This window comes from Magallana gigas, chromosome 4, assembly GCF_963853765.1.
Source record: "Magallana gigas chromosome 4, xbMagGiga1.1, whole genome shotgun sequence".
In the NCBI taxonomy this organism is placed as follows: Eukaryota; Metazoa; Mollusca; class Bivalvia; order Ostreida; family Ostreidae; genus Magallana; species Magallana gigas.
Genome location: NC_088856.1, coordinates 33,538,475 through 33,566,320, shown reverse-complemented (window position 1 = coordinate 33,566,320; position 27,846 = coordinate 33,538,475). Strand labels below are relative to the sequence as shown.

The 27,846-nt window shown below is 38.3% G+C and overlaps 2 protein-coding genes and 1 long non-coding RNA gene across 4 annotated transcripts in view; 2 read left to right on the top strand and 1 right to left on the bottom strand.

Moving 5' to 3' along the window:
- Positions 1–13,569: 13,569 nt before the first annotated feature.
- LOC117682203 (uncharacterized) lies at positions 13,570–26,349 on the top strand. Its single transcript, XR_004596660.2, has 4 exons — positions 13,570–13,672; positions 25,445–25,687; positions 25,778–26,004; positions 26,097–26,349. It is a non-coding gene; the product is annotated as an uncharacterized lncRNA (long non-coding RNA).
- On the top strand, positions 18,676–19,999 carry LOC136274698 (uncharacterized). The gene has a single exon (XM_066082179.1). It carries the CDS (start codon positions 19,192–19,194, stop codon positions 19,843–19,845), a length of 654 nt encoding a protein of 217 aa, XP_065938251.1. The 5' UTR covers positions 18,676–19,191; the 3' UTR covers positions 19,846–19,999.
- The window catches only part of LOC105339423 (pyridoxine-5'-phosphate oxidase), a 22,432-nt gene continuing 16,447 nt past the window's right edge, over positions 21,862–27,846 (bottom strand). The window contains exons 4-8 of one of the 2 annotated variants that reach the window (XM_034449320.2): positions 26,217–26,348; positions 24,024–24,077; positions 23,358–23,486; positions 23,064–23,140; positions 21,862–22,526 (exon numbers count right to left, since the gene is read on the bottom strand). In XM_034449320.2, coding sequence (XP_034305211.1) covers positions 22,361–22,526; positions 23,064–23,140; positions 23,358–23,486; positions 24,024–24,077; positions 26,217–26,348 — 558 coding nt within the window. In that variant the 3' untranslated portion in view covers positions 21,862–22,360. The remainder of the gene's footprint in view (positions 22,527–23,063; positions 23,141–23,357; positions 23,487–24,023; positions 24,078–26,216; positions 26,349–27,846) is intronic. The other variant, XM_011444966.4, reaches the window with a different exon arrangement.

The window sequence follows — 27,846 nt, the reverse complement described above, 5'->3', positions numbered from 1 at the left end:
GATACTTTTTGAGAAGAAGATTTGAAAGATTTTCTCTATATATTCCTAAGCAAAATTTGACCCCCCTATCGTGGCCCCACCCTACCCCCGGGGATCAGGTTTAGAACAAACTAGAATATTCACTTCCTGAGGATGCTTCCAATTTAATTTAAGCCTTCCTGGCGTCATAGTTTTTTAGAAGAAAGTTTAAAGATTTTCTCTATATATTCCTATGTAAAACTTGATCCCCCTACTGTTGTCCCACCCTACCCCCGGGGACCATGATTTGAACAAACTTGAAACTACACTTCCTGAGGATGCTTCCATTTTAATTTGAGACTTTCTGGCCTCATAGTTTTTTAGAAAAAGATTTTAAAGATTGTCTCTATATATTCCTATGTAAAACTTGATCCCCGTACTGTGGCCAAACCCAAACCCCGGTGACCATGATTTAAACAAATTAAAATCTACACTACCTGAGGATGCTTCCATTTTAATTTGAGCTTTCCTGGCGTCATAGTTTTTGAGAAGAAAGTTTAAAAAATTGTCTTTATATATTCCTATGTAAAACTTGATCCCCATACTGTGGCCCTACCATACCCCAGGGGACAATAATTTGAACAAACAAGAATATTCACTTCCGGAGGATTCTTCCATTTTTATTTGAGCTTTCCTGGCGTCATAGTTTTTGAGAAAAGAGTTTAAAGATTTTCTCTATATATTCCTATATAAAACTTGATCCCCTACTGTGGCTCTACCCTACCCCCAGGGACCATGATTCGAAAAAACTAAAATCTACACTACCTGAGGATGCTTCCATTTTAATTTGAGCTTTCCTAGCGTCATAGTTTTTGATAAGAAAGTTTAAAGATTTTCTCTCTATATATTATTATGTAAAACTTGATTCCCCTACTATGGTCCAACTCTACCCCCGGGGACCATGATTTGAACAAACTAAAATCTACACTACCTGAGGATGCTTCCATTTTAATTTGAGCTTTCCTGGCGTCATAGTTTTTGAGAAGAAAGTTTAAAGATTTTCTCTATATATGTTATTATGTAAAACTTGATCCCCCTACTGTGGCCCTACCCTACCCCCGGGGACCATGATTTGAACAAACAAGAATATTCATTTCCTGAGGATGCTTTCATTTTAATTTGAGCTTTCCTGGCGTCATAGTTTTTGAGAAGAAAGTTTAAAGATTTTTTCTATATATTCCTATGTAAAACTTGATCCCCTTACTGTAGCCCAACCCTAGCCCCGGGGACCATGATTTGAACAAACTAAAATCTACATTACCTGATGATGCTTGCATTTTAAATTGAGCTTTCCTGGCGTAATAATTTTTGAGAAGAAAGTTTAAAGATTTTCTCTATATATTCCTATGTAAAACTTGATCCCCCTACTGTGGCCCTACCCTACCCCCAGGGACCATGATTTGAACAAACAAGAATATTCACTTCCTGAGGATGCTTTCATTTTAATTTGAGCTTTCTTGGCGTAATATTTTTTGAGAAGAAAGTTTAAAGATGTTCTCTATAAATTCCTATGTAAAACTTGATCCCCCTACTGTGGCCCAACCCTTCTTCCCGGGACCATGATTTGAACAAAGTCAAATCTACACTACCTGAGGATGCTTCCATTTTAATTTGAGCTTTCCTGGCGTCATAGTTTTTGAGAAGAAAGTTCAAAGATTTCCTCTATATATTCCTATGTAAAACTTGATCCCCCTACTGTGGCCATACCCTACCCCCGGGGACCATGATTTGAACAAACTAAAATCTACACTACCTGAGGATGCTTCCATTTTAATTTGAGCTTTCCTGGCATCATAGTTTTTGAGAAGAAAGTTTAAAGATTTTCTATATACATATTATTATGTAAAACTTGATCCCCCCTACTGTGGCCCTACCCTAACCCCGGGGACCATGATTTGAACAAAGTAAAATCTACACTACCTGAGGGTGCTTCCATTTTAATTTGAGCTTTTCTGGCGTCATAGTTTTTGAGAAGAAAGTTTAAAGATTTTCTCTAAATATTCCTATGTAAAACTTGATCCCCCTACTGTAGCCAAACCCTACCCACCTGGACCATGATTTTAACAAACTAAAATCTACACTACCTGAGATTGCTTCCATTTTAATTTGAGCTTTCCTGGCGTCATAGTTTTTTTGAAGAAAGTTTAAAGATTTTCTCTATATATTCCTATGTAAAACTTGATCCCCCTACTGTGGCCCAACCCTACCCCCGGGTACCATGATTTAAACAAAGTAAAATCTACACTACCTGAGGATGCTTCTATTTTAATTTGAGCTTTCCTGGTGTCATAGTTTTTGAGAAGAAAGTTTAAAGATGTTCGCTATATATTCCTATGTAAAACTTGATCCCCCTTCTGTGGCCCTACCCTACCCCCGGGGACCATGATTAGAACAAACAAGAATATTCAGTTCCTGAGGACGCTTTCATTTTAATTTGAGCTTTCTTGGCGTAATAGTTTTTGAGAAGAAAGTTTAAAGATTTTCTCTATATATTCCTATGTAAAACTTGATCCCCCTTCTGTGGCCCTACCCTACCCCCGGGGACCATGATTAGAACAAACAAGAATATTCAGTTCCTGAGGACGCTTTCATTTTAATTTGAGCTTTCTTGGCGTAATAGTTTTTGAGAAGAAAGTTTAAAGATTTTCTCTATATATTCCTAAATAAAACTTGATCCCCCTACTCTGGCCCAACCCTTCTTCTCGGGACCATGATTTGGACAAAGTAAAATCAACACTACCTGAGGATGCTTCCATTTTAATTTGAGCTTTCCTGGCGTCATAGTTTTTGAGAGGAAAGTTGAAAGATTTTCTCTATATATTCCTATGTAAAACTTGATCCCCCTACTGTGGCCCAACCCTACCCCCGGGCACCAAGATTGAAACAAACTAAAATCTACATTACATGAGGATGCTTCCATTTTAATTTGAGCTTTCCTGGCGTCATAGTTTTTGAGAAGAAAGTTTAAAGATTTTCTCTATATATTCCTATGTAAAACTTGATCCCCCTACTGTGGCCCTACCCTAACCCCGGGGACCATGATTTGAACAAACACGAATTTTCACTTCCTGATGATGCTTCCATTTTAAATTGAGCTTTCCTGGCGTCATAGTTTTTTTGAAGAAAGTTTAAAGATTTTCTCTATATATTCCTATGTAAAACTTGATCCCCTTACTGTTGCCCTACCCTTCCCCCAGGAACCATGATTTGAATTAACTAAAATCTACACTACCTGAGGATGCTTCCATTTTAATTTGAGCTTTCCTGGCGTCATAGTTTTTGAGAAGAAAGTTTAAAGATTTTCTCTATATATGTTATTATGTAAAACTTGATCCCCTTACTGTGGCCCTACCCTACCCCCGGGGACCATGATTTGAACAAACAAGAATATTCAGTTCCTGAGGATGCTTTCATTTTAATTTGAGTTTTCCTGGCGTCATAGTTTTTGAGAAGAAAGTTTAAAGATTTTTTCCATATATTCCTATGTAAAACTTGATCCCCTTACTGTAGCCCAACCCTAGCCCCCGGGGACCATTATTTGAACAAACTAAAATCTACATTACCTGATGATGCTTGCATTTTAATTTGAGCTTTCCTGGCGTAATAATTTTTGAGAAGAAAGTTTAAATATTTTCTCTATATATTCCTATGTAAAACTTGATGCCCCTACTGTGGCCCAACCCTTCACCCGGGGACCATGATTTGAACAAACAAGAATCTACACTACCTGAGGATGCTTCCATTTTAATTTGAGCTTTCCTGGCGTCATAGTTTTTGAGAAGAAAGTTTAAAGATGTTCTCTTTATATTCCTATGTAAAACTTGATTCCCCTACTGTGGCCCTACCCTACCCCCGGGGACCATGATTTGAACAAACTAAAATCTAAACTTCCTGAGGATGCTTCCATTTTAATTTGAGCTTTCCTGGCGTCATAGTGTTTTAGAAGAAAGTTTAAAGATTTTCTCTTAATATTCCTATGTAAAACTTGATCCCTCTACTGTGGCTCAACCCTACCCCCGGGGACCATGATTTAAAAAACAAGAATATTCACTTCCTGAGGATGCTTCCATTTTAATTTGAGCTTTCTTGGCGTCATAGTTTTTGAGAAGAAAGTTTATAGATTTTCGTTATATATTCCTATGTAAAACTTGATCCCCCTACTGTGGCCCAACCCTAGCCCCGGGGACCATGATTTGAACAAACTAAAATCTACATTACCTGAGGATTCTTGCATTTTAAACTGAGCTTTCCTGGCGTCATAGTTTTTGAGAAGAAAGTTTAAAGATTTCCTCTATATATTCCTATGTAAAACTTGATCCCCCTACTCTGGCCCAACCCTACCCCCGGGGACCATGATTTGAACAAACAAGAATCTACACTACCTGAGGATGCTTCCATTTTAATTTGAGCTTTCCTGGCGTCATAGTTTTTGAGAAGAAAGTTTAAAGATTTTCTCTATATATTCCTATGTAAAACTTGATCCCCCTACTGTGACCCAACCCTACCCCCGGGGACCATGATTTGAGCAAACTAAAATCTACACTACCTGAGGAAGCTTCCATTTTAATTTGAGCTTTCCTGGCGTCATAGTTTTTGAGAAGAAAGTTTAAAGATTTCCTCTATATATTCCTATGTAAAACTTGATCCCCCTACTCTGGCCCAACCCTACCCCCGGGGACCATGATTTGAACAAACTAGAATCTACACTACCTGAGGATGCTTCCATTTTAATTTGAGCTTTCCTGGCGTCATAGTTTTTGAGAAGAAAGTTTAAAGATTTTCTCTATATATTCCTATGTAAAACTTGATCGCCCTACTGTGGCCCAACCCTCCCCCCGGGAACCACGATTTGAACAAACAAGAATATTCACCTCCTGACTATGCTTCCATTTTAATTTGAGCTTTCCTGGCGTCATAGTTTTTGAGAAGAAAGTTTAAAGATTTTCTCTATATATTCCTATGAAAAACTTGATCTTCCTATTGTGGCCCAACCCTACCCCCGGGGACCATGATTTGAACAAACTAAAATCTACACTACCTGAGGATGCTTCCATTTTATTTTGAGCTTTCCTGAGTTCATAGTTTTTTTGAAGAAAGTTTAAAGATTTTCTCTATATATTCCTATGTAAAACTTGACCCCCCTACTGTGGCCCAACCCTACCCCCGGGGACCATGATTTGAACAAACTAAAATCTACACTACCTGACGATGCTTCCATTTTAATTTGAGCTTTCCTGGCGTCATAGTTTTTGAGAAGAAAGTTTAAAGATTTTCTCTATATATTCCTATGTAAAACTTGATCGCCCTACTGTGGCCCAACCCTACCCCCGGGGACCATGATTTGAACAAACTAAAATCTACGCTACCTGAGGATGCTTCCATTTTATTTTGAGCTTTCCTGGCGTCATAGTTTTTGAGAAGAAAGTTTAAAGATTTTCTCTATATATTCCTATGTAAAACTTGATCCCCCTACTGTGGCCAAACCCTACCCCGGGGACCATGATTTGAACAAACTAAAATCTACACTACCTGAGGATGCTTCCATTTTAATTTGAGCTTTCCTGGCGTCATAGTTTTTGAGAAGAAAGTTTAAAGATTTTCTCTATATATTCCTATGTAAAACTTGATCCCCCTATTGTGGCTCAACCCTACCCCCGGGAACCACGATTTGAACAAACAAGAATATTCACCTCCTGAGAATGCTTCCATTTTAGTTTAGGCTTTCCGGGCGTCAGAGTTTTTTTGAAGAAAGTTTAAAGATTTTCTCTATATATTCCTATGTAAAACTTGATCCCCCTACTGTTGCCCTATCCTTCCCCCAGGAACCATGATTTGAACAAACTAAAATCTACACTACCTGAGGATGCTTCCATTTTAATTTGAGCTTTCCTGGCGTCATAGTTTTTTTGAAGAAAGTTTAAAGATTTTCTCTATATATTCCTATGTAAAACTTGATCCCCCTACTGTGGCCCAACCCTTTCCCCGGGGACCATGATTTGAACAAACAAGAATCTACACTACCTGAGGATGCTTCCATTTTAATTTGAGCTTTCCTGGCGTCATAGTTTTTGAGAAGAAAGTTTAAAGATTTTCTCTATATATTCCTATGAAAAACTTGATCTTCCTATTGTGGCCCAACCCTACCCCCGGGGACCATGATTTGAACAAACTAAAATCTACACTACCTGAGGATGCTTCCATTTCATTTTGAGCTTTCCTGGCGTCATAGTTTTTGAGAAGAAAGTTTAAAGATTTTCTCTATATATTCCTATGTAAAACTTGATCCCCCTACTGTGGCCCAACCCTACCCCCGGGGATCATGATTTAAACAAACTAAAATCTACACTACCTAAGATGCTTCCACTTTAATTTGAGCTTTCCTGGCGTCATAGTTTTTGAGAAGAAAATTTAAAGATTTTCTCTATATATTCCTATGAAAAACTTGATCCCCCTATCGTGGCCCAACCCTACCCCCGGGGACCATGATTTGAACAAACTAAAATCTACACTACCTGAGGATGCTTCCATTTTAAATTGAGCTTTCCTGGCGTCATAGTTTTTGAGAAGAAAGTTTAAAGATTTTCTCTATATATTCCTATGTAAAACTTGATCCCCCTACTGTGGCCCAACCCTACCCCCGGGGATCATGATTTAAACAAACTAAAATCTACACTACCTAAGATGCTTCCACTTTAATTTGAGCTTTCCTGGCGTCATAGTTTTTGGGAAGAAAGTTTAAAGATTTTCTCTATATATTCCTATGTAAACCTTGATCCCCCTACTGTGGCCCAACCTTACCCCCGGGGACCATGATTTGAACAAACTAAAATCTACACTACCTGAGGATGCTTCCATTTTAATTTGAGCTTTCCTGGCGTCATAGTTTTTTTGAAGAAAGTTTAAAGATTTTCTCTATATATTCCTATGTAAAACTTGATCCCCCTATTGTGGCCCAACCCTACCCCCGGGGACCATGATTTGAACAAACTAAAATCTACACTACCTGAGGATGCTTCCATTTTAATTTGAGCTTTCCTGGCGTCATAGTTTTTGAGAAGAAAGTTTAAAGATTTTCTCTATATATTCCTATGTAAAACTTGATCGCCCTATTGTGGCCGAACCCTACCCCCGGGGACCATGATTTGAACAAACTAAAATCTACACTACCTGAGGATGCTTCCATTTTAATTTGAGCTTTCCTGGCGTCATAGTTTTTGAGAAGAAAGTTTAAAGATTTTCTCTATATATTCCAATGTAAAACTTGATCCCCCTACTGTGGCCCTACCCTACCCCCGGGGACCATGATTCGAACAAACAAGAATCTAAACTACCTGAGGATGCTTCCATTTTAATTTGAGCTTTCCTGGCGTCATAGTTTCTGAGAAGAAAGTTTAAACATTATCTCTACATATTCCTATGTAAAACTTCATCCCTCTTTTGAGACCCTATTTTACCCCCAGGGACCATGATTTGAACAAACTAGAATATACACTACCTGAGGATGCTTCCATTTTAATTTGTAATTTCTTAGCATAACGGTTTTTGAGAATAAAGTTTAAAGATTTTCTCTATATATTCCTATGTAAAACTTCATTCCTCTATTGTGACCCTACCCTACCCCCGGAACCAAGATTTGAACAAACTTGAAACTAAACTTCCTGATGATGCTTTCATTCCAATTTGAGCTTTCCTCCCCTGATACTTTTTGAGAAGAAGAATTTAAAGATTTTCTCTATTAAGTCATATGTAAAACTTGATCCCTCTATTGAGACCCTACCCTACCCCCAGGGACCATGATTTGAACAAACTAGAATCTACATTTCCTGAGGATGCTTCCATTTTAATTTGAACTTTCCTGATCTGATACTTTTTGAAAAAAGATTTTAAAGATTTTCTCTATATATTCCTATGTAAAACTTGATCCCCCAATTGTGGCCCAACCCTACCCCCGGGGACCATGACTTGAACAAACTAGAATCTACACTACCTGAGGATGCTTCCATTTTAATTTGAACTTTCCTAGCGTAATGGTTTTTGAGAAGAAAGTTTCAACATTTTCTCTATATATTCCTATGTAAAACTTCATCCCTCTATTTTGACCCTACCCTACCCCCGGGAACCAAGATTTGAACAAACTTGATACTACACCTCCTGATGATGCTTCCATTTTAATTTGAGCTTTCCTGGTCTCATAGTTTTTTTTGAAGAAAGTTTAAAGATTTTCTCTATATATTCCTATGTAAAACTTGATCCCCCTACTGTGGCCAAACCCTTTCCCCGGGGACCATGATTTGAACAAACAAGAATCTACACTACCTGAGGATGCTTCCATTTTAATTTGAGCTTTCCTGGCGTCATAGTTTTTGAGAAGAAAGTTTAAAGATTTTCTCTATATATTCCTATGAAAAACTTGATCTTCCTATTGTGGCCCAACCCTACCCCAGGGGACCATGATTTGAACAAACTAAAATCTACACTACCTGAGGATGCTTCCATTTTATTTTAAGCTTTCCTGGCGTCATAGTTTTTGAGAAGAAAGTTTAAAGATTTTCTCTATATATTCCTATGTAAAACTTGATCCCCCTACTGTGGCCCAACCCTACCCCCGGGGACCATGATTTGAACAAACTAAAATCTACACTACCTGAGGATGCTTCCATTTTAATTTGAGCTTTCCTGGCGTCATAGTTTTTGAGAAGAAAGTTTAAAGATTTTCTCTATATATTCCTATGTAAACCTTGATCCCCCTACTGTGGCCCAACCCTACCCCCGGGTACCATGATTTAAACAAAGTAAAATCTACACTACCTGAGGATGCTTCTATTTTAATTTGAGCTTTCCTGGTGTCATAGTTTTTGAGAAGAAAGTTTAAAGATGTTCGCTATATATTCCTATGTAAAACTTGATCCCCCTTCTGTGGCCCTACCCTACCCCCGGGGACCATGATTTGAACAAACAAGAATATTCAGTTCCTGAGGATGCTTTCATTTTAATTTGAGCTTTCTTGGCGTCATAGTTTTTGAGAAGAAAGTTTAAAGATTTTCTCTATATATTCCTATGTAAAACTTGATCGCCCTACTGTGGCCCAACCCTCCCCCCGGGAACCACGATTTGAACAAACAAGAATATTCACCTCCTGAGGATGCTTCCATTTTAGTGTAGGCTTTCCGGGCGTCATAGTTTTTTTGAAGAAAGTTTAAAGATTTTCTCTATATATTCCTATGTAAAACTTGATCCCCCTACTGTTGCCCTATCCTTCCCCCAGGAACCATGATTTGAACAAACTAAAATCTACACTACCTGAGGATGCTTCCATTTTAATTTGAGCTTTCCTGGCGTCATAGTTTTTTTTGAAGAAAGTTTAAAGATTTTCTCTATATATTCCTATGTAAAACTTGATCCCCCTACTGTGGCCCAACCCTTTCCCCGGGGACCATGATTTGAACAAACAAGAATCTACACTACCTGAGGATGCTTCCATTTTAATTTGAGCTTTCCTGGCGTCATAGTTTTTGAGAAGAAAGTTTAAAGATTTTCTCTATATATTCCTATGTAAAACTTGATCCCCCTACTGTGGCCCAACCCTACCCCCCGGGGACCATGATTTGAACAAACTAAAATCTACACTACCTGAGGATGCTTCCATTTTAATTTGAGCTTTCCTGGCGTCATAGTTTTTGAGAAGAAAGTTTAAAGATTTTCTCTATATATTCCTATGTAAAACTTGATCGCCCTACTGTGGCTCAACCCTACCCCCGGGAACCACGATTTGAACAAACAAGAATATTCACCTCCTGAGGATGCTTCCATTTTAGTTTAGGCTTTCCGGGCGTCATAGTTTTTTTGAAGAAAGTTTAAAGATTTTCTCTATATATTCCTATGTAAAACTTGATCCCCCTACTGTTGCCCTATCCTTCCCCCAGGAACCATGATTTGAACAAACTTGAATCTACACTACCTGAGGATGCTTCCATTTTAATTTGAGCTTTCCTGGCGTCATAGATTTTTTGAAGAAAGTTTAAAGATTTTCTCTATATATTCCTATGTAAAACTTGATCCCCCTACTGTGGCCCAACCCTTTCCCCGGGGACCATGATTTGAACAAACAAGAATCTACACTACCTGAGGATGCTTCCATTTTAATTTAAGCTTTCCTGGCGTCATAGTTTTTGAGAAGAAAGTTTAAAGATTTTCTCTATATATTCCTATGAAAAACTTGATCTTCCTATTGTGGCCCAACCCTACCCCCGGGGACCATGATTTGAACAAACTAAAATCTACACTACCTGAGGATGCTTCCATTTTATTTTGAGCTTTCCTGGCGTCATAGTTTTTGAGAAGAAAGTTTAAAGATTTTCTCTATATATTCCTATGTAAAACTTGATCCCCCTACTGTGGCCCAACCCTACCCCTCGGGGACCATGATTTGAACAAACTAAAATCTACACTACCTGAGGATGCTTCCATTTTAATTTGAGCTTTCCTGGCGTCATAGTTTTTGAGAAGAAAGTTTAAAGATTTTCTCTATATATTCCTATGTAAAACTTGATCGCCCTACTGTGGCTCAACCCTACCCCCGGGAACCACGATTTGAACAAACAAGAATATTCACCTCCTGAGGATGCTTCCATTTTAGTTTAGGCTTTCCGGGCGTCATAGTTTTTTTGAAGAAAGTTTAAAGATTTTCTCTATATATTCCTATGTAAAACTTGATCCCCCTACTGTTGCCCTATCCTTCCCCCAGGAACCATGATTTGAACAAACTTGAATCTACACTACCTGAGGATGCTTCCATTTTAATTTGAGCTTTCCTGGCGTCATAGTTTTTTTGAAGAAAGTTTAAAGATTTTCTCTATATATTCCTATGTAAAACTTGATCCCCCTACTGTGGCCCAACCCTTTCCCCGGGGACCATGATTTGAACAAACAAGAATCTACACTACCTGAGGATGCATCCATTTTAATTTGAGCTTTCCTGGCGTCATAGTTTTTGAGAAGAAAGTTTAAAGATTTTCTCTATATATTCCTATGAAAAACTTGATCTTCCTATTGTGGCCCAACCCTACCCCCGGGGACCATGATTTGAACAAACTAAAATCTACACTACCTGAGGATGCTTCCATTTTATTTTGAGCTTTCCTGGCGTCATAGTTTTTGAGAAGAAAGTTTAAAGATTTTCTCCATATATTCCTATGTAAAACTTGATCCCCCTACTGTGGCCCAACCCTACCCCCGGGGATCATGATTTAAACAAACTAAAATCTACACTACCTAAGATGCTTCCACTTTAATTTGAGCTTTCCTGGCGTCATAGTTTTTGAGAAGAAAGTTTAAAGATTTTCTCTATATATTCCTATGAAAAACTTGATCCCCCTATCGTGGCCCAACCCTACCCCCGGGGACCATGATTTGAACAAACTAAAATCTACACTACCTGAGGATGCTTCCATTTTATTTTGAGCTTTCCTGGCGTCATAGTTTTTGAGAAGAAAGTTTAAAGATTTTCTCTATATATTCCTATGTAAAACTTGATCCCCCTACTGTGGCCCAACCCTACCCCCGGGGATCATGATTTAAACAAACTAAAATCTACACTACCTAAGATGCTTCCACTTTAATTTGAGCTTTCCTGGCGTCATAGTTTTTGGGAAGAAAGTTTAAAGATTTTCTCTATATATTCCTATGTAAAACTTGATCCCCCTACTGTGGCCCAACCTTACCCCCGGGGACCATGATTTGAACAAACTAAAATCTACACTACCTGAGGATGCTTCCATTTTAATTTGAGCTTTCCTGGCGTCATAGTTTTTGAGAAGAAAGTTTAAAGATTTTCTCTATATATTCCTATGTAAAACTTGATCCCCCTATTGTGACCCAACCCTACCCCCGGGGACCATGATTTGAACAAACTAAAATCTACACTACCTGAGGATGCTTCCATTTTAATTTGAGCTTTCCTGGCGTCATAGTTTTTGAGAAGAAAGTTTAAAGATTTTCTCTATATATTCCAATGTAAAACTTGATCCCCCTACTGTGGCCCTACCCTACCCCCGGGGACCATGATTTGAACAAACAAGAATCTAAACTACCTGAGGATGCTCCCATTTTAATTTGAGCTTTCCTGGCGTCATAGTTTCTGAGAAGAAAGTTTAAACATTTTCTCTATATATTCCTATGTAAAACTTCATCCCTCTTTTGAGACCCTATTTTACCCCCAGGGACCATGATTTGAACAAACTAGAATATACACTACCTGAGGATGCTTCCATTTTAATTTGTAATTTCTTAGCATAACGGTTTTTGAGAATAAAGTTTAAAGATTTTCTCTATATATTCCTATGTAAAACTTCATTCCTCTATTGTGACCCTACCCTACCCCCGGAACCAAGATTTGAACAAACTTGAAACTAAACTTCCTGATGATGCTTTCATTCCAATTTGAGCTTTCCTCCCCTGATACTTTTTGAAAAAAAGATTTTAAAGATTTTCTCTATATATTCCTATGTAAAACTTGATCCCCCTATTGAGACCCTACCCTACCCCCGGGGACCATGACTTGAACAAACTAGAATCTACACTACCTGAGGATGCTTCCATTTTAATTTGAACTTTCCTAGCGTAATGGTTTTTGAGAAGAAAGTTTCAACATTTTCTCTATATATTCCTATGTAAAACTTCATCCCTCTATTTTGACCCTACCCTACCCCCGGGAACCAAGATTTGAACAAACTTGATACTACACCTCCTGATGATGCTTTCATTTCAATTTGAGCTTTCCTCCCCTGATACTTTTTGAGAAGAAGATTTTAAAGATTTTTTGTCTATATATTCTATGTGAAACTTGATCCCCCTACTGTGGAACTACCCTACCCCCGGGGACCATGACTTGAACAAACTAGAATCTACACTACCTGAGGATGCTTCCATTTTAATTTGAACTTTCATATCATAATGGTTTTTGAGAAGAAAGTTTAAACATTTACTCTATATATTCCTATGTTAAACTTCATTCCTCTATTGTGACCCTACCCTACCCCCGGGAACCAAGATTTGAACAAACTTGAAACTACACTTCCTGATGATGCTTTCATTTCAATTTGAGCTTTCCTCCCCTGATAGTTTTTGAGAAGAAGATTTTAAAGATTTTCTCTATATATTGCTATCTAAAACTTGATCCCCCTACTGTGGCCTTACCCTACCCCCGGGGACTATGATTTGAACAAACTAGAATCTACACTACCTGAGGATGCTTCCATTTTAATTTGAGCTTTTCTGGCGTTATAGTTTTTGAAAACAAAGTTTAAATATTTTCTCTATATATTCATAAATAAAACTTCATCCCTCTATTGAGACCCTACCCTACCCCTGGGGACCATGATTTGAAAAAACTAGAATCTACACATCCTGAGGATGCTTCCATTTTATTTTGATCTTTCCCGACCTGATACTTTTTGAAAAGAAGATTTTAAAGATTTTCTCTATATATTCCTATTGGAACAAATGATCGGGTTTTGGGTTCAGATAATGTTTATATCATACGGGTGTTATCTTTGATGCTAATGGTATTGTGCGAGGATAACCCGGATGACACTACCAGATATAAGAGCACACTCGAGATAAGAGCTGATTCTGTGTTCGGCTGTCAAAGGAGTAGGTACGTTAATACGACTACACAGTGTTCGTATTGGGTTAATCTTTGAATAGCGCGTTAATATTTACTCCTATTTTATTAACTGAGTGTACCTGGCTGCAGCTTGTGTCGGCTGCAGGGATACAGCCCTATTCATATGATAAGGGCATAGAGCCTTATCAGGACAGATCTCGCAGATCTCGAGGCTGAGACCTGTGCCTCGGATAGAGCCCCGGGTTATAACCCACAGATCATCAAGCCCCATCCCTTATAAATAACTTGTGAATTATTTGTTTTGCATGCTTAAGGATAGGTCATCCTTACAACTATATCTGTATATATTGACTCGTAATTTTGGTGATCGTTTATGCCGGTATTCATATATGATTATTAAATAAACACATTTCCCAGACTGGTCTCAATCACCGAACCCAAAACACGTTACAAAATTGGTGGCAGCGTCGGGATTTTGGTCAATTGTTTTCTACAAATTGTTAATATAATATTAATTATGAGCGTCCGCGATTTACACGCCGATGTAGAATATTTAGAGGGGGAAATAAATCGGCTCAGTAGAGAGATACATGACTCTCTACGGGTTACGAATTCTCCAAGCCGAGGCCGAAGACCCAGACCAGGCATGAGTACCAGTACCCCGTACGTGAGACGGAGAGACAGTGTGAGTGGCTATGTGTCTGGAGATGTGTGCATGTGTGATGATGAGGATCCTGTACCTAGTGACCGGCCGCCAGTGCAGAACAACGCAAACCCAAGAACAAGTAATACGAATCCTGGACCGGTCCGATCTCGGAACTTTGTAAAACCTGCAACATACGACGGATCCGGTTTATGGAATGATTATCTGTCCCATTTTGAATCAGTCTGTCTTTTGAATGACTGGACAGAGACTGAGAAAGGGCTATATTTGGCTGCATCCCTGAGGGGACTAGCACAAGGTGTGTTAGGAAATCAGCCCAGAGACGAGAGACAGAACTATAGGAAATTAGTGAAGGCCTTGCAAGATAGATTCGCCCCTATGAATCAAACTGAGCTATACAGAGCACAGCTGAGGGAAAGGAGACAAAAGGCTTCTGAAAGTTTACCGGAGATGGGACAGGACATAAGGAGACTCGTGAATTTAGCTTACCCGACAGCCCCCGATGATGTTCGGGAAATACTAGCTACTGAACAGTTCTTAGATGGGCTACATAACTCGGAAATGCGTCTTAAGATAAAGCAGGCTAGACCCATAAACTTGAATGACGCAATACAGAGAGCTGTTGAGCTGGAAGCATATTATAGGGCAGAAAATCGCCACACAGATGCTGTCCGGACAATGAGTGAAAATACTGAAGACTCGTCCAAAGCTTCAAAACTCGATAATTTTATAGAGACCGTCGAGAAAAACATGCGGTCGTTACAGCGCGATATGAGAGATTTGAAACAATGGAAGTTTCAGTCTCTAAGCCAGAGACGCATGCCTCGCCCGGAGACACATGCAAGGGATAGTAACCGGACGAGGAAATGTTATAAATGTGGATCCGACAAGCATCTGAGAAAAGATTGCCCACAATTGAATAAGGGGTCTGATGACAAATTAACACAAGTTAATAGTACAAGAGAAACGAATCCCAAAACTGATACAAGTTTCCAGAAAAACCAATGTTCTATTGATCAGTATTCAAGAGTAGTACACTCTATAAACGAGAAAGGGGTTTATGTCACTGCTCGCATACATGGGATGGATGCTTACCTATTGGTTGATACAGGTGCTACTGTATCATTGCTATCCACAATTTGTTATGAGAACATTAAAAGAGATGCAAATCACGCGTTGACTGAGGTAGAAAGGGATGTACTATCAGCTACTGGTTCAGTACTACGAGTGCTTGGGCGAACTCCAGTAGATTTTACATTGAATGGCATTGCCCTACAGCAAGAAATGATTGTCGCAGACTTGACAGTAGATGGGATACTTGGACTAGATTTCCTAGTGAGGCATGAGGCCGTCATTAACATGAGGATGCATCAGATATCAATATCTGGTATCGAACACCCGATTCAGCTTGAGGGGTCAGCGAGCTATTATAAGGTGGCCATTATTCACCGAGTGACTGTACCGCCTAGATCAGAACTGGTAGTTGAAGGGCAAATACGTGCAAGTTCTGATGGAGGACTTCCAACCAAAGCTGGACTGATAGAACCCTCTGAAAAGTTTCAGAATTCATGTATGCTGGCTAAAACACTTGTCCGTAGACAGGACACTATTCCGCTCCGTATCATGAATATTTCGGATGATAGCAAGACCATCTACCCAGGTACTGTTGTTGGAAAGGTGCATGCTGTTGATGAGGTTCTTTCTTTGGTGTCAGAGGGAAATAGAGACTTGGATGTGGACAGAGAGTTCCCAGCTCATTTGCAAGAGCTATTCATTAGCAGCACAAGTCATATAGATAAAGATGATGTCATTAAAGCAAAGGCTCTTCTTTTGAAGTACGCAGCTCTATTTTCAGAGACAGATGAAGATGTAGGCCGAACCGCCAAGGTCAGACACAAGATAGAGACTGGTGTCAATGCACCAATAAAACAAGCACACAGGCGTCTGCCGTTTCATATGCAAGAAGAGGTACAAAATCACGTATCTGACATGCTAAGAAGAGGTATCATAGAACCTTCTCAGAGCCCGTGGTCAGCAGCAATCGTGCTTGTAAAGAAGAAAGACGGATCCACAAGGTTCTGTGTCGATTACAGACGTCTAAATAGTATAACAACGAAGGATGCCTACCCATTACCTCGTATTGACGAGTCTCTGCATCAACTACGAGGCACCAAATGGTTCAGTACTTTGGACCTGAATGCTGGGTATTGGCAGGTAGAGCTAGATCCAGAGGATAAGAAAAAGACGGCATTTGTCACCCGACAGGGTCTATATGAGTTCAACGTAATGCCGTTCGGGTTGTGCAATGCCCCAGCCACGTTTGAACGATTAATGGAGACTGTGCTGGCTGGTTTACAATGACAGATTTGTCTTATATATCTTGATGATATAATCGTTTATGGAAAGACATTTGATGACATGCTGCAAAATTTAGAACTTGTGTTCGAAAAGCTTCTTGCGGCTAGACTGAAGCTGAAGGCAAGAAAGTGTTCGTTGTTTGCTCGACAGGTGAAATACTTGGGGCATATCATCTCGGAACAGGGGATCGAGACTGATCCTGAGAAGATAGAGATTGTTAAACATTGGCCAGAGCCAGCAAACAAGACCCAGGTGCGCTCTTTTATCGGTCTTTCCAGTTATTACAGAAAGTTTATCCCTAACTTTGCTCGAATCGCTCAACCCTTACATAAACTTACAGAGGCGTCTGTTCCATTCAAGTGGACTGACGAATGCCAGGACGCATTTCAGCTCCTCAAAGATAGATTGATATCAGCGCCTATTCTCACGCATCCAGACTTTACGAAGCCGTTCATATTAGATACAGATGCGAGTCAGTATGCTATGGGTGCTGCTCTTTCACAACTCTAAGATGGCCAAGAAAGGGTTGTGGCGTATGCAAGTAAAGTCCTGAGTAAATCAGAAAAGAAGTACTGCGTCACCAGAAAGGAGCTTTTGGCTGTTGTCACTTTCATTAAGCATTTTAGACCTTTCTTGTATGGACACAAGTTCTTAGTTAGAACAGATCACAGCTCGTTGAAATGGTTGCTTCGATTTAAAGACCCGGAGGGGCAGTTAGCTCGTTGGATCGAGGTTATATCCACCTATGACATGGAGATAGAGCATCGGGCTGGTAGACTTCACGGGAATGCAGACGGACTCAGCAGAGTGCCATGTGGCCAATGCGGTTATTTCGATGACTGGGACAAGTCAGAGGTGTCTGAAGGACATGTTAGAATAATCGAGGACAAAATAAGAGAAAATAGTGAATCAGATTTAGCTACATTGCAAGATGAATGTAGGGACATAAGACTTGTTAAGTCTTGGTTGCAAGATAAGACACGTCCTGAATATAGTGATATATCCTCTGAGAGCTATGTGGTTAAGTCACTTTGGGCACAGTGGAGCAGGCTAACCCTTAAGGATAACTTTCTATGCAGGGTGTGGGAAGTCGAGGACAGTAACATGACAACATATCAGATAGTTGTTCCTTTATCCCAACGAAGATATATCTTACAGCAGATGCATGATGCAAAAACTTCTGCTCACTTAGGGATGACAAAAACCTTGAATAAAATCAGGCAGAACTATTACTGGCCAGGGCTACAGAGTGATGTAAGGAGCTATATCTCAGGCTGTGATGTGTGCTCCAGAAGGAAAGCTCCTCTCAAAACAAAAAGAGCCCCTATGCAGCCTTTACAGGTAGGCTACCCTTTAGAGAGGATAGCTACAGACATTCTTGGCGAATTTCCTGAGACAGAAAACGGAAATCGATACATTATCGTTATCTCAGATTACTTCACAAAATGGACCGAGGCATTTCCGATGCGAAATATGGAAGCACAAACCGTAGCTAAGATTGTCACTAATGAAGTAATCTGTAGGCTTGGATGTCCAGCGACAATTCATTCAGATCAGGGAAGACAATACGAGAGCATTCTCTTCACTGAGGTATGTAAGCTTCTCCAGATCCGCAAGACAAGAACCACACCATATCATCCGCAGTCAGATGGTATGATGGAACGGTTCAACAAAACATTAGCCACTATGCTGAGCGCCTACGTGGACGAGAATCATCGAGATTGGGATGAAAGCATTCCGTTTGTGATGATGGCTTATAGAGCGTCTCAACATGAATCCACTGGCTATAGTCCTAACATGCTCATGTTAGGAAGGGAGGTCGCTACACCTCTAGATATCATGTATAATATGCCTTCGTCTTGGAAAGAAGTACCTAGAAGTGAATGGGTTTGGATAATGCAAGATCGGATGGAGAGAGCACACGCCTTTGTCAGACGTCATGCAGAAGGTGCAATGTTTCGTCAGAAACATTATCATGACATGAAAATGTCCTATGAGAAGTTCAAGGATGGAGAAAATGTATACGTATACTTCCCCCAGCGCAAAGTTGGATGCTCACCGAAGTTCACGTCATACTGGCGGGGACCGTTCAAGATACTCACAAAACTATCGGAAGTTTTGTATAAAGTTAACTGTGGTCGGAATGGTAAAGACCAGGTTATACATTGTGACCGCTTGAAAACGTGCAAAGCTCAGATTCTGAAAGGAGAGAACGAACTGCAGACCCCTCTGGAGAGCAGCACGGAAAGCCAACTTGATGTTCAGTTTGAGTCAGAGGTTATTGATGAGCGTCAGTCAAAAGTAGAGGTTACAGATGAACTAGCTGGGGAATTCGAGTCCAAGCGCAACAGACGTGCTCCAGTCTGGATGAGAGATTATGTGACTGAATAAATTGTTCAATAAAACAATTAGATATTGTACATATTAGTTTTGTTGTTTATTGGAATGATTCTGATTTTGAGTATAGTGGATAGATAGTCTTATTCATATAGAGGAATGTTCATGCTCAGATGCATCATCGATTTTTATGAAAGCTTTTATTTTACATTGTAGTATGGTTAACACAAAGACGACCCCTCGGAGGGCAAAGGAAATATGTCCTGTGTGTTTTGTTGAACTGGATGGTAAGGACGCATGGTCCGAACATGTGCTGAGCTGTGCAAGCAGTATGATGGTGTGCAAAGCCTGTCATGTATCCTTTAAGAAGAAGGAGTATCTGCAGAAACACATGCGGACAAAGCATCCCGATGCCCCTTCCTCAACGCATAAGGACACAAGTCATGATCAGGAAGACGACAGTGACTGGGACGTGGATCCCGAAGTTCAACTCGGCGAGGTTCGGACTGAACCCGCAGAAAAAGAGATGGAAGCTTTACCGTCAACCTCTCAGGATGACTTCATCTCAGGAAGAGTGGTTCGAAAAAGAACAGCGCCAAGTCCAGTGTTTTCGTCCAGACGAACCAACCTTGGCATTGTTGAAGAAACCGTGTCGAAGAAAAGTGTGGAGTTTGGGATTCAAACTGACAACCTGGATCCTGTCCTATCCAAGATCATGGTAGATGAATCTACTCAAACAGAGGGCTATCATCGCAGAGTGAAGGAGATCACCATCACCAAATACCATGAAAATGGGCAGAAAATTAAGAGAATCAAAGAAAGTGAAGAACTGTTTGATTTGTAGATACTTATAAACATTGTAGCTGTACTGTGTTTGTCGAACATTTTGTTTCATTTTACATTTTTGTTATTTGCATGTGTATGTATGCTTATTCATGTTCATCCCCAAGAAGGTGCTATACATCCATCACTCATTTTGTACATTATTCATGTTTGATACGTCATCCTTTTTAGAAAAATATATATATATATATATATATATATATATATATATATATATATATATATATATATATATATATTTATATATCTATGTTATCGTTTTGTCATGCGAGGACGCATGAAGCAATGAGGCGTGGGTTATGTAACAAATGATCGGGTTTGGGGTTCAGATAATTTTTATATCATACGGGTGTTATCTTTGATGCTAATGGTAATGTGCGAGGATAGTCCGGATGACACTACTATATATAAGAGCACACTCGAGAGAAGAGCTGATTCTGTGTTCGGTTGTCAAAGGAGTATGTACGTTAATACGACTGCACAGTGTTCGTATTGGGTTAATCTTTAAATAGCGCGTTAATATTTACTCCTATTTTATTAACTGAGTGTACCTGGCTGCAGCTTGTGTCGGCTGCAGGGATACAGCCCTATTCATATGATAAGGGCATAGAGCCTTATCAGGACAGATCTCGCAGATCTCGAGGCTGAGACCTGTGCCTCGGATAGAGCCCCGGGTTATACCCCACAGATCATCAAGCCCCATCCCTTATAAATAACTTGTGAATTATTTGTTTTGCATGCTTAAGGATAAGTCATCCTTACAACTATATCTGTATATATTGACTCGTAATTTTGGTGATCGTTTATGCCGGTATTCATATATGATTATTAAATAAACACATTTCCCAGACTGGTCTCAATCACCGAACCCAAAACACGTTACACTATGTAAAACTTGATCTCCCTATTGTGGCCAAACCCTACTCAAGGGGACCATGACTTGAACAAACTAGAATCTACACTACCTGAGGATGCTTCCATTTTAATTTGAACTTTTCTAGCGTAATTGTTTTTGAGAAGAAAGTTTAAACATTTTCTCTATATATTCCTATGTAAAACTTCATCCCTCTATTGAGACCCTACCCTACCCCCGGGAACCAAGATTTGAACAAACTTGAAACTACACTTCCAGATGATGCTTTCATTTCAATTTGAGCTTTCCTCCCCTGATACTTTTTGAGAAGAAGACTAAAGATTTTCTCTTTATATTCTTTATATTCCTTTGTAAAATTTGATCCCCCCACTGTGGCCCAACCCTACCCCTGGGGACCATGATTTGAACAAACTAGAATCTACATTACCTGAGGATGCTTCCATTTCATTTTGAGGTATTCTCCCCTGATACTTTTTAAGAAGAAGATTTTAAAGATTTTCTCTATATATTCCTATCTGAAACTTGATCCCCTTACTGTGGCCCAACCCTACCCCCGGGGACCATGACTTGAACAAACTAGAATCTAGACTACCTGAGGATGCTTTCCCCCTACTTGTTCTTCATTTTCTCTATATATTCCTATGTAAAACTGTGACCCTACCCTACCCCCGGGAACCAAGATTTGAACAAACTTGAAACTACACTTCCTGATGATGCTTCCAATTCAATTTGAGCTTTCCTCCCGAAACCTTTTGAGAAGAAGATTTTAAAGATTTTCTCTATATATTCCTATGTAAAACTTGATCCCCCTACTGTGGCCCTACCCTACCCCAGGGAACCATGATTTGAACAAACTAGAATCTACACTACCTGAGGATGCTTTCCCCCTACTTGTTCTTCATTTTCTCTATATATTCCTATGTAAAACTGTAACCCTACCCTACCCCCGGGAACCAAGATTTAAACAAACTTGAAACAACACTTCCTGATGATGCTTCCAATTCAATTTGAGCTTTCCTCCCCTGACACCTTTTGAGAAGAAGATTTTAAAGATTTCCTCTATATATTCCTATGTAAAACTTGATCCCCCTACTGTGGCCCTACCCTACCCCAGGGAACCATGATTTGAACAAACTAGATAAATTTCATGTATGTATAAATTTATTTCTTGCCAATTTTTAAGCATAAACATGAAAAAAAATTAGTTGAAAGGAGTCAATACCTCTTCTGCCAAAATTTCTTGAAATAGACAATCTTCAACTACATGTATATATCGTACATATACACCAACCAACATGTATCAGAGAAATTTATTAGGGGACATCTGTTGACTATAGGAACAAATAAAGCAATGAAATAACAATTGGCTACCTTATTCCATACTAATAAAAATAACATCTTAAGTTACTGCAACACTACACAGCAAAATATTTCATCAGAAAGTGAGTGCAATGAAAATGAAACATTCTCTAGCAAATTCACAAGTGCAATGTATCAGACTTGTACTGAAACAAAAGGCAAATTGTTAATGATACAAATAAATGCAATGTAAATATACAAGAATTAGTTAAAAGCATACAAAAAGTTTCCCAATATCATCAGGGAAATGAACAAAAATCTGAAAAGTAAAAAAAAACTGCATTTATGGAGCAAGCCTCTCAAAGACCCAGTCTCTGTCGCCCTGGTGCATACATTTGGAGTCTATTGCCTCATTTTCTTTAAGTTTATGGAATCGAATTCTGTCATGGAGGCGATTAGTCTGTCCCTGCCAGAACTCCATGCTGATTGGTCGGACTAAGTATCCTCCCCTTTGAAATATACAAATAAATCAAAAGACTGAGATTCATTAATCTCAATTAAGTCACATGACTGTACCTAATTTTCAATTTCAAAAACCTGTTAAACTAAGCACTCAAGTGCCCTTCCACTAGAAATAAATCTTTAGCATAAATTTTAGTGGGCTTTCTTCGATGATCAAGTTTTTAATATTGGTATATATTTTACATCAGTAAAACATTTCCTTTAAATTAATGGTACCACTATAGTCTGTAGTCTGTAGACTGTCACAATCTAATACATATGCTAAAGTTACCAAAATACAAGAAAAGAATAAGATGAAAATGCATACAACTGCATGTAGGTCACAAGATATTAAAAGAAGGTTCCATTTATTACTTATTTTATCACATACCATACATATTATACTCATACATATTTTACAATGTAATGAAAATTTCAATTCAGATTAAAAGTATCACAATTTACAAGGTACAATGTATAGCATTCAATATAATAATTACATCAAGTAAGGGTATATATAATTGAAAGTAGGAGAAAACACTTACCAATAATCAGGCTTGGGAATGTTTTTCTCTTCATCTTTGTATTCCTCAAGAAGATCTGCATATTTTTGGTTGATTACCTTGAATATTCATGGAAAACTGAGAATAAAACAAGCTTCCAAAAGTCTGGTGCACTAGATGATAGCGTAATAATTATCTTCAACAGTCTTTGTAAAATGAATAAGCATTGTCCTTCTAAATAAATGGCATGTCGAACAAACCTTACAGATGTATTTCTTTAAGGAAAAGAGATAAGGAATAATATCCTGAGAAAAAGTTTTACCCCATTTTTATTACCTCTCGACTCTCTAATATTGTACTCTGATGGCTAACTATGGCACCTAACCGACTCTTGCGAGGTCGCTGTTCAAAATAGTGCAATGACTCTTCTTCTGGTACTCTTTCTACTGTTCCCTCAATCCTGACCTATAACAGAGACAAACATGATCACTCCTTGTGGTGAAAGAGAAGCTCTACGAAAAACGGGAGTATTACATGGTGTTATGGGGATCAATACAATCATGTAAATACATCTCCAATTATAACTAGGCCTAACAGCAATAAATCAGAGAAAAATACCTTATTGGTGTATAATTCAAGCAATATTCAATAACTCTTAAACATCTGGGAATTTTAGGTTGATATCAGAGTGATGAAAAATGTATGTAATAAAATAATCTTTTGGTCAGTTACACCCTCTAATATGCCTATGAAAAGTTAAACACAATACTGCATTTTTCATTATAACTCCAGAAAATGGTTACAGCCACTATTGTATTTCAAGAAAGTACTTCATTTATCATTTACATGACCCAGATTACCTAATATTCTCATAAAAGATGGGGGGGGGGGAGGAAGGGGGATACTTCAAGTGCCTGTGATACTTGCATGTGGTAAATAATAAACAACAAATGATCATGATTTCTCTATTTTAAAAATACCCCTTAGTAAAAACCAACTCACAGATCTTTTCATTGGATCCCAATAAAACATTAAGGAACAGACTGGATTTTCATCCTAAGAAAAGAAATATAAACTGTATAAATTATTATGCAACATGTTTACATTTGTCTAAATATTGTCAATACATTTAAAAAATTACAAACGAAGTTAAATTTTCAAAGGAGACAGATCAACTTCAAAGTTGGTCCAAAATCAGAACTTTAAAATCAATTTAATGAAGAAAAAAAGCTTGCAATTTCAATCATTAGTAAATTAATGTTTAGTAAGTAAGTAACAACATACTTAACTAGACTTTGACAATTTTTCAATTTAATAAATTAACAAGAGACCAATGGGCCACATCGCTCACCTGAGCAGCAATAGGCATGATAAAATCAGCTTCATGTAGTCATTATACAAAATATCTGGACAATGTGGTATAAAACATGTAGATCCTATACAAAAAAATTATTTCCCGCTGGATATTCTTATATTTATAATCAAGTTCCTTTTCTAATATGATGATTTTATAGTCATATCACATTCAGCATTGCAGATCTCAAAAAGACCCTTAACAATTGTTTATATACAGGATATAAACCTACATCAAACTCTGAACCCCTTGTGAGGCCCAATAATCGTTAAGAGGCCAAAGTTTAAACAATTTTAAAGAATAAGCAATATATGAAAATGCTTGCATATAAATAAGTATGTTTTCCTTTGTACAACTGAATCCCCAATGTGTCTCAACACAACTCCTAAAGACAGTACAGCTGAAAACACATGTGCAAATAACATCAGATTTACCCATTGTGTCGTTAGGAAATAAGAAATAAGTTAACGATGATTGTTACATTTGAAGTACATAAAAATCCCTTCCACATACCTAATTAATGTAATTATGAGCTTCCGGAAATTGAAGGGTCGAACAAACCGGAGTAAAATTACATCGTTTATTTGTACCACGTGGATTTTGATTGACAGTGGAAGAAACTTACTGAAAACTACACCTCGACTACGAGCATGATGGAATACGAGATAAAGTGACTCTCTAAACGGAACACATCATCACTTTCTCAATCAATTATAAATGGCTTACTCTTCAGTCAGTTTTTACAAGTATATGCAACAGTAAGAAGCACAAATGTATATATTGGAGCCCTAGAAGGGAAACCATTTAATTGAACAATCTCCCGGCAAAATGTCAAAAACATTTTCAGCGGAAATTCTGTTAGAATTTACGCGATAAATGGCATCATTTGAACGGTTGACTTAAGCTGATTTTTACTGAAAGTGGTTGTTGTATTACAAAAGATTACGTAGGACTGTATCTGGTTACGTGCTATTTATAACTGAAGGTATTCCGTTCGAAATCCTTTTCAATAAAACACAAATACATGTACAAGAAATTCTAATTTTTACATCATACATTTTTTTTGTAGTCCTCAGATAGAGATTCTGAAAACGAGGGGGGAGGTTGCAGTAATCCCGTTGGCCTAATTGAAGAGCCTAAATTCAGACGGGGTCGTGGAAGGCCCAGGAAGGTTAGGGGATCTGGAGAAAGAGGGCGACCCCAAACACAAGTTCAAAAGATAAGGAACCCCCCAAAGCGGAATAGGATTAGAAAGAGACGTAGTGTAGATGAAACAATGGCCGATATACAGGAAAGGAAGCAGGTTATAAAGGTAAGTAGACTTGGCTGGATCTTCTGAGCATATAAGATGATATACACTTTAATAACTACCTCTACATATAAAGTTATATCTTCCTTTCAGAAAAAAATAGATGAACTCTCCCCAGAAGAAATGAGAAGCACACTGCTTAAGGTTGTTGATGAGAACCCTTAGTATATTTTAGTATACTAGAACCCTGCCCAGGTTCATCACAGCATCCTACCACCCAACTGCCTTTGTGCAGTTGTGGTTTTTGTAGAGACATGCATACAGATAAGGAAAAGCTATGATGTCAGAGAAATGCAGATAGCTGTGTGTCTCATCTACCTGTGAGTATCTGCATGTAGTACTCATAATAATGTACTAATAATTTTTTTATTTTCAATTTTTGTAGTTTATTTTCCACTTGTATTTGTTGCAGGATTTTGATGTACTTATTCTGAATGAGGCAGTCCTTGTTCTAGCAAGACCATACAGACAGGACATTCTTGCCATGCCAGAAGATACTGACAGAAATTGGGCCAATCGACACACTGCTTACCGCCAGTTTGTCTTGTGACACCACGGCAAACTTGGAACGGGCAACTGACGGGTCATTCCAAGCTGCTGCATATGGCGTATCAGAGACAGATTTCCTGATCCATATGGCAATTATGTTGGGTTCAAAGATGAACTGTTGGAGTTATAAATGTACAGAAACATATAAAAATGGAACATGGGAATTTGATTAAAAAAGATGTCCATGTATTTATATTAAACATTTGTGTTATCATTTTAAAGATGTTTAATTTGGAAAAATGTGAATGAAATAATTGTTGCAGTTTATTTAATTTTTTTAAGGTTAAAATTGAGTTTTTTGCAAAATATTAATCAAAAGAATACTTTTAATTTTGAAGGTGGGGCAAAGGGGGTGTTATTCAGTTCAAAAGATCTTCAAAATGTACTTTTAAAAAAAATAATAGTTTACAATCATTTATCAGCATTTCCTGTTATCGGTTATTTCAATGAAAAACAACAATTGTAGTAAAGTAAAAAGCATGTCATACTGTATTATAAGTTTGTCATCAAATCATGTACCAATCAAAAGAAACTATAAATACATGCTGAAGAATAACAAATATTTTAAAATGTACACAACCTGGCATGACTTAATTTATCACAGATTAAAAAGCTCACACAAACGAGGCATCATCATTTTGAGACCACCTTTATCATATGATATGAAAATCATAGTCAATAATCTTGGATACTCATGGATACTATTTTGACACGTCAACATCATATATAAAGTCCTTTGTTTACTTGCCTTGAAAGATTGCCTATTATGAAGTCACCTTGTTGTGGAGTCTCGAAGATTTATTTACGTCACTGTTTGCGAACCAACAAAACCAAAAAAGCGGTTGTTGGAAATAGAGGGAATATTCTTTAAATATTACTCCTAGCTGTTCAATATTAAAAAACTATTGACCATTCAATATTTTTCGGATGAGATAATATAACAATTATTGACTATTCTTCTACATAGAGTTATATAGTAAGAATATACTACTGAAAATAAACAATGTACAATATCATATTATATGATACATAATCAAATATTACAATATCATATTGATACAATTTCATGTGATATAATACTATTTTATATAATATAATAGTACAGGTAAATATCGGTATCTCGAACATGGGATATCTCGAATACCCCGGTTATGTCGAAGTCGGCCGCCGGTCCCGGCCTTTTTCCCTATATATATATGATTTAAAAAACTACTGATATCTCGAATACGGTTATCTCGAATACCCCGCTTATGTCGAAGTATGTTTACGGTCCCAATAACAAATTTTACCTGGGTTATCTCGAAGTGAAGTCAATTTTCCGGTCTGCTAATCGCACCCCGCATGTCGTGTCCTCGTTGTTCTCGCCCGCGGCAATTCACACCTTTTCTCAAGACTGATAGTCTATTAACTCCACGCTTAGCCAGTGCAGCTATCGATGACACGGTAATTGTTATAACAGCTTGGGTATATACTCCGGTGATTGATAAAACAAACAAGTTCACAGCTCCCAAAAGTAAGCACCCCTAACATTACCGATAATATGAATAATGATGCACGCTACTTATAAAGCAAACAAGTTCACGGTCACTCAATTACCAAATAGCGCAGCGTAA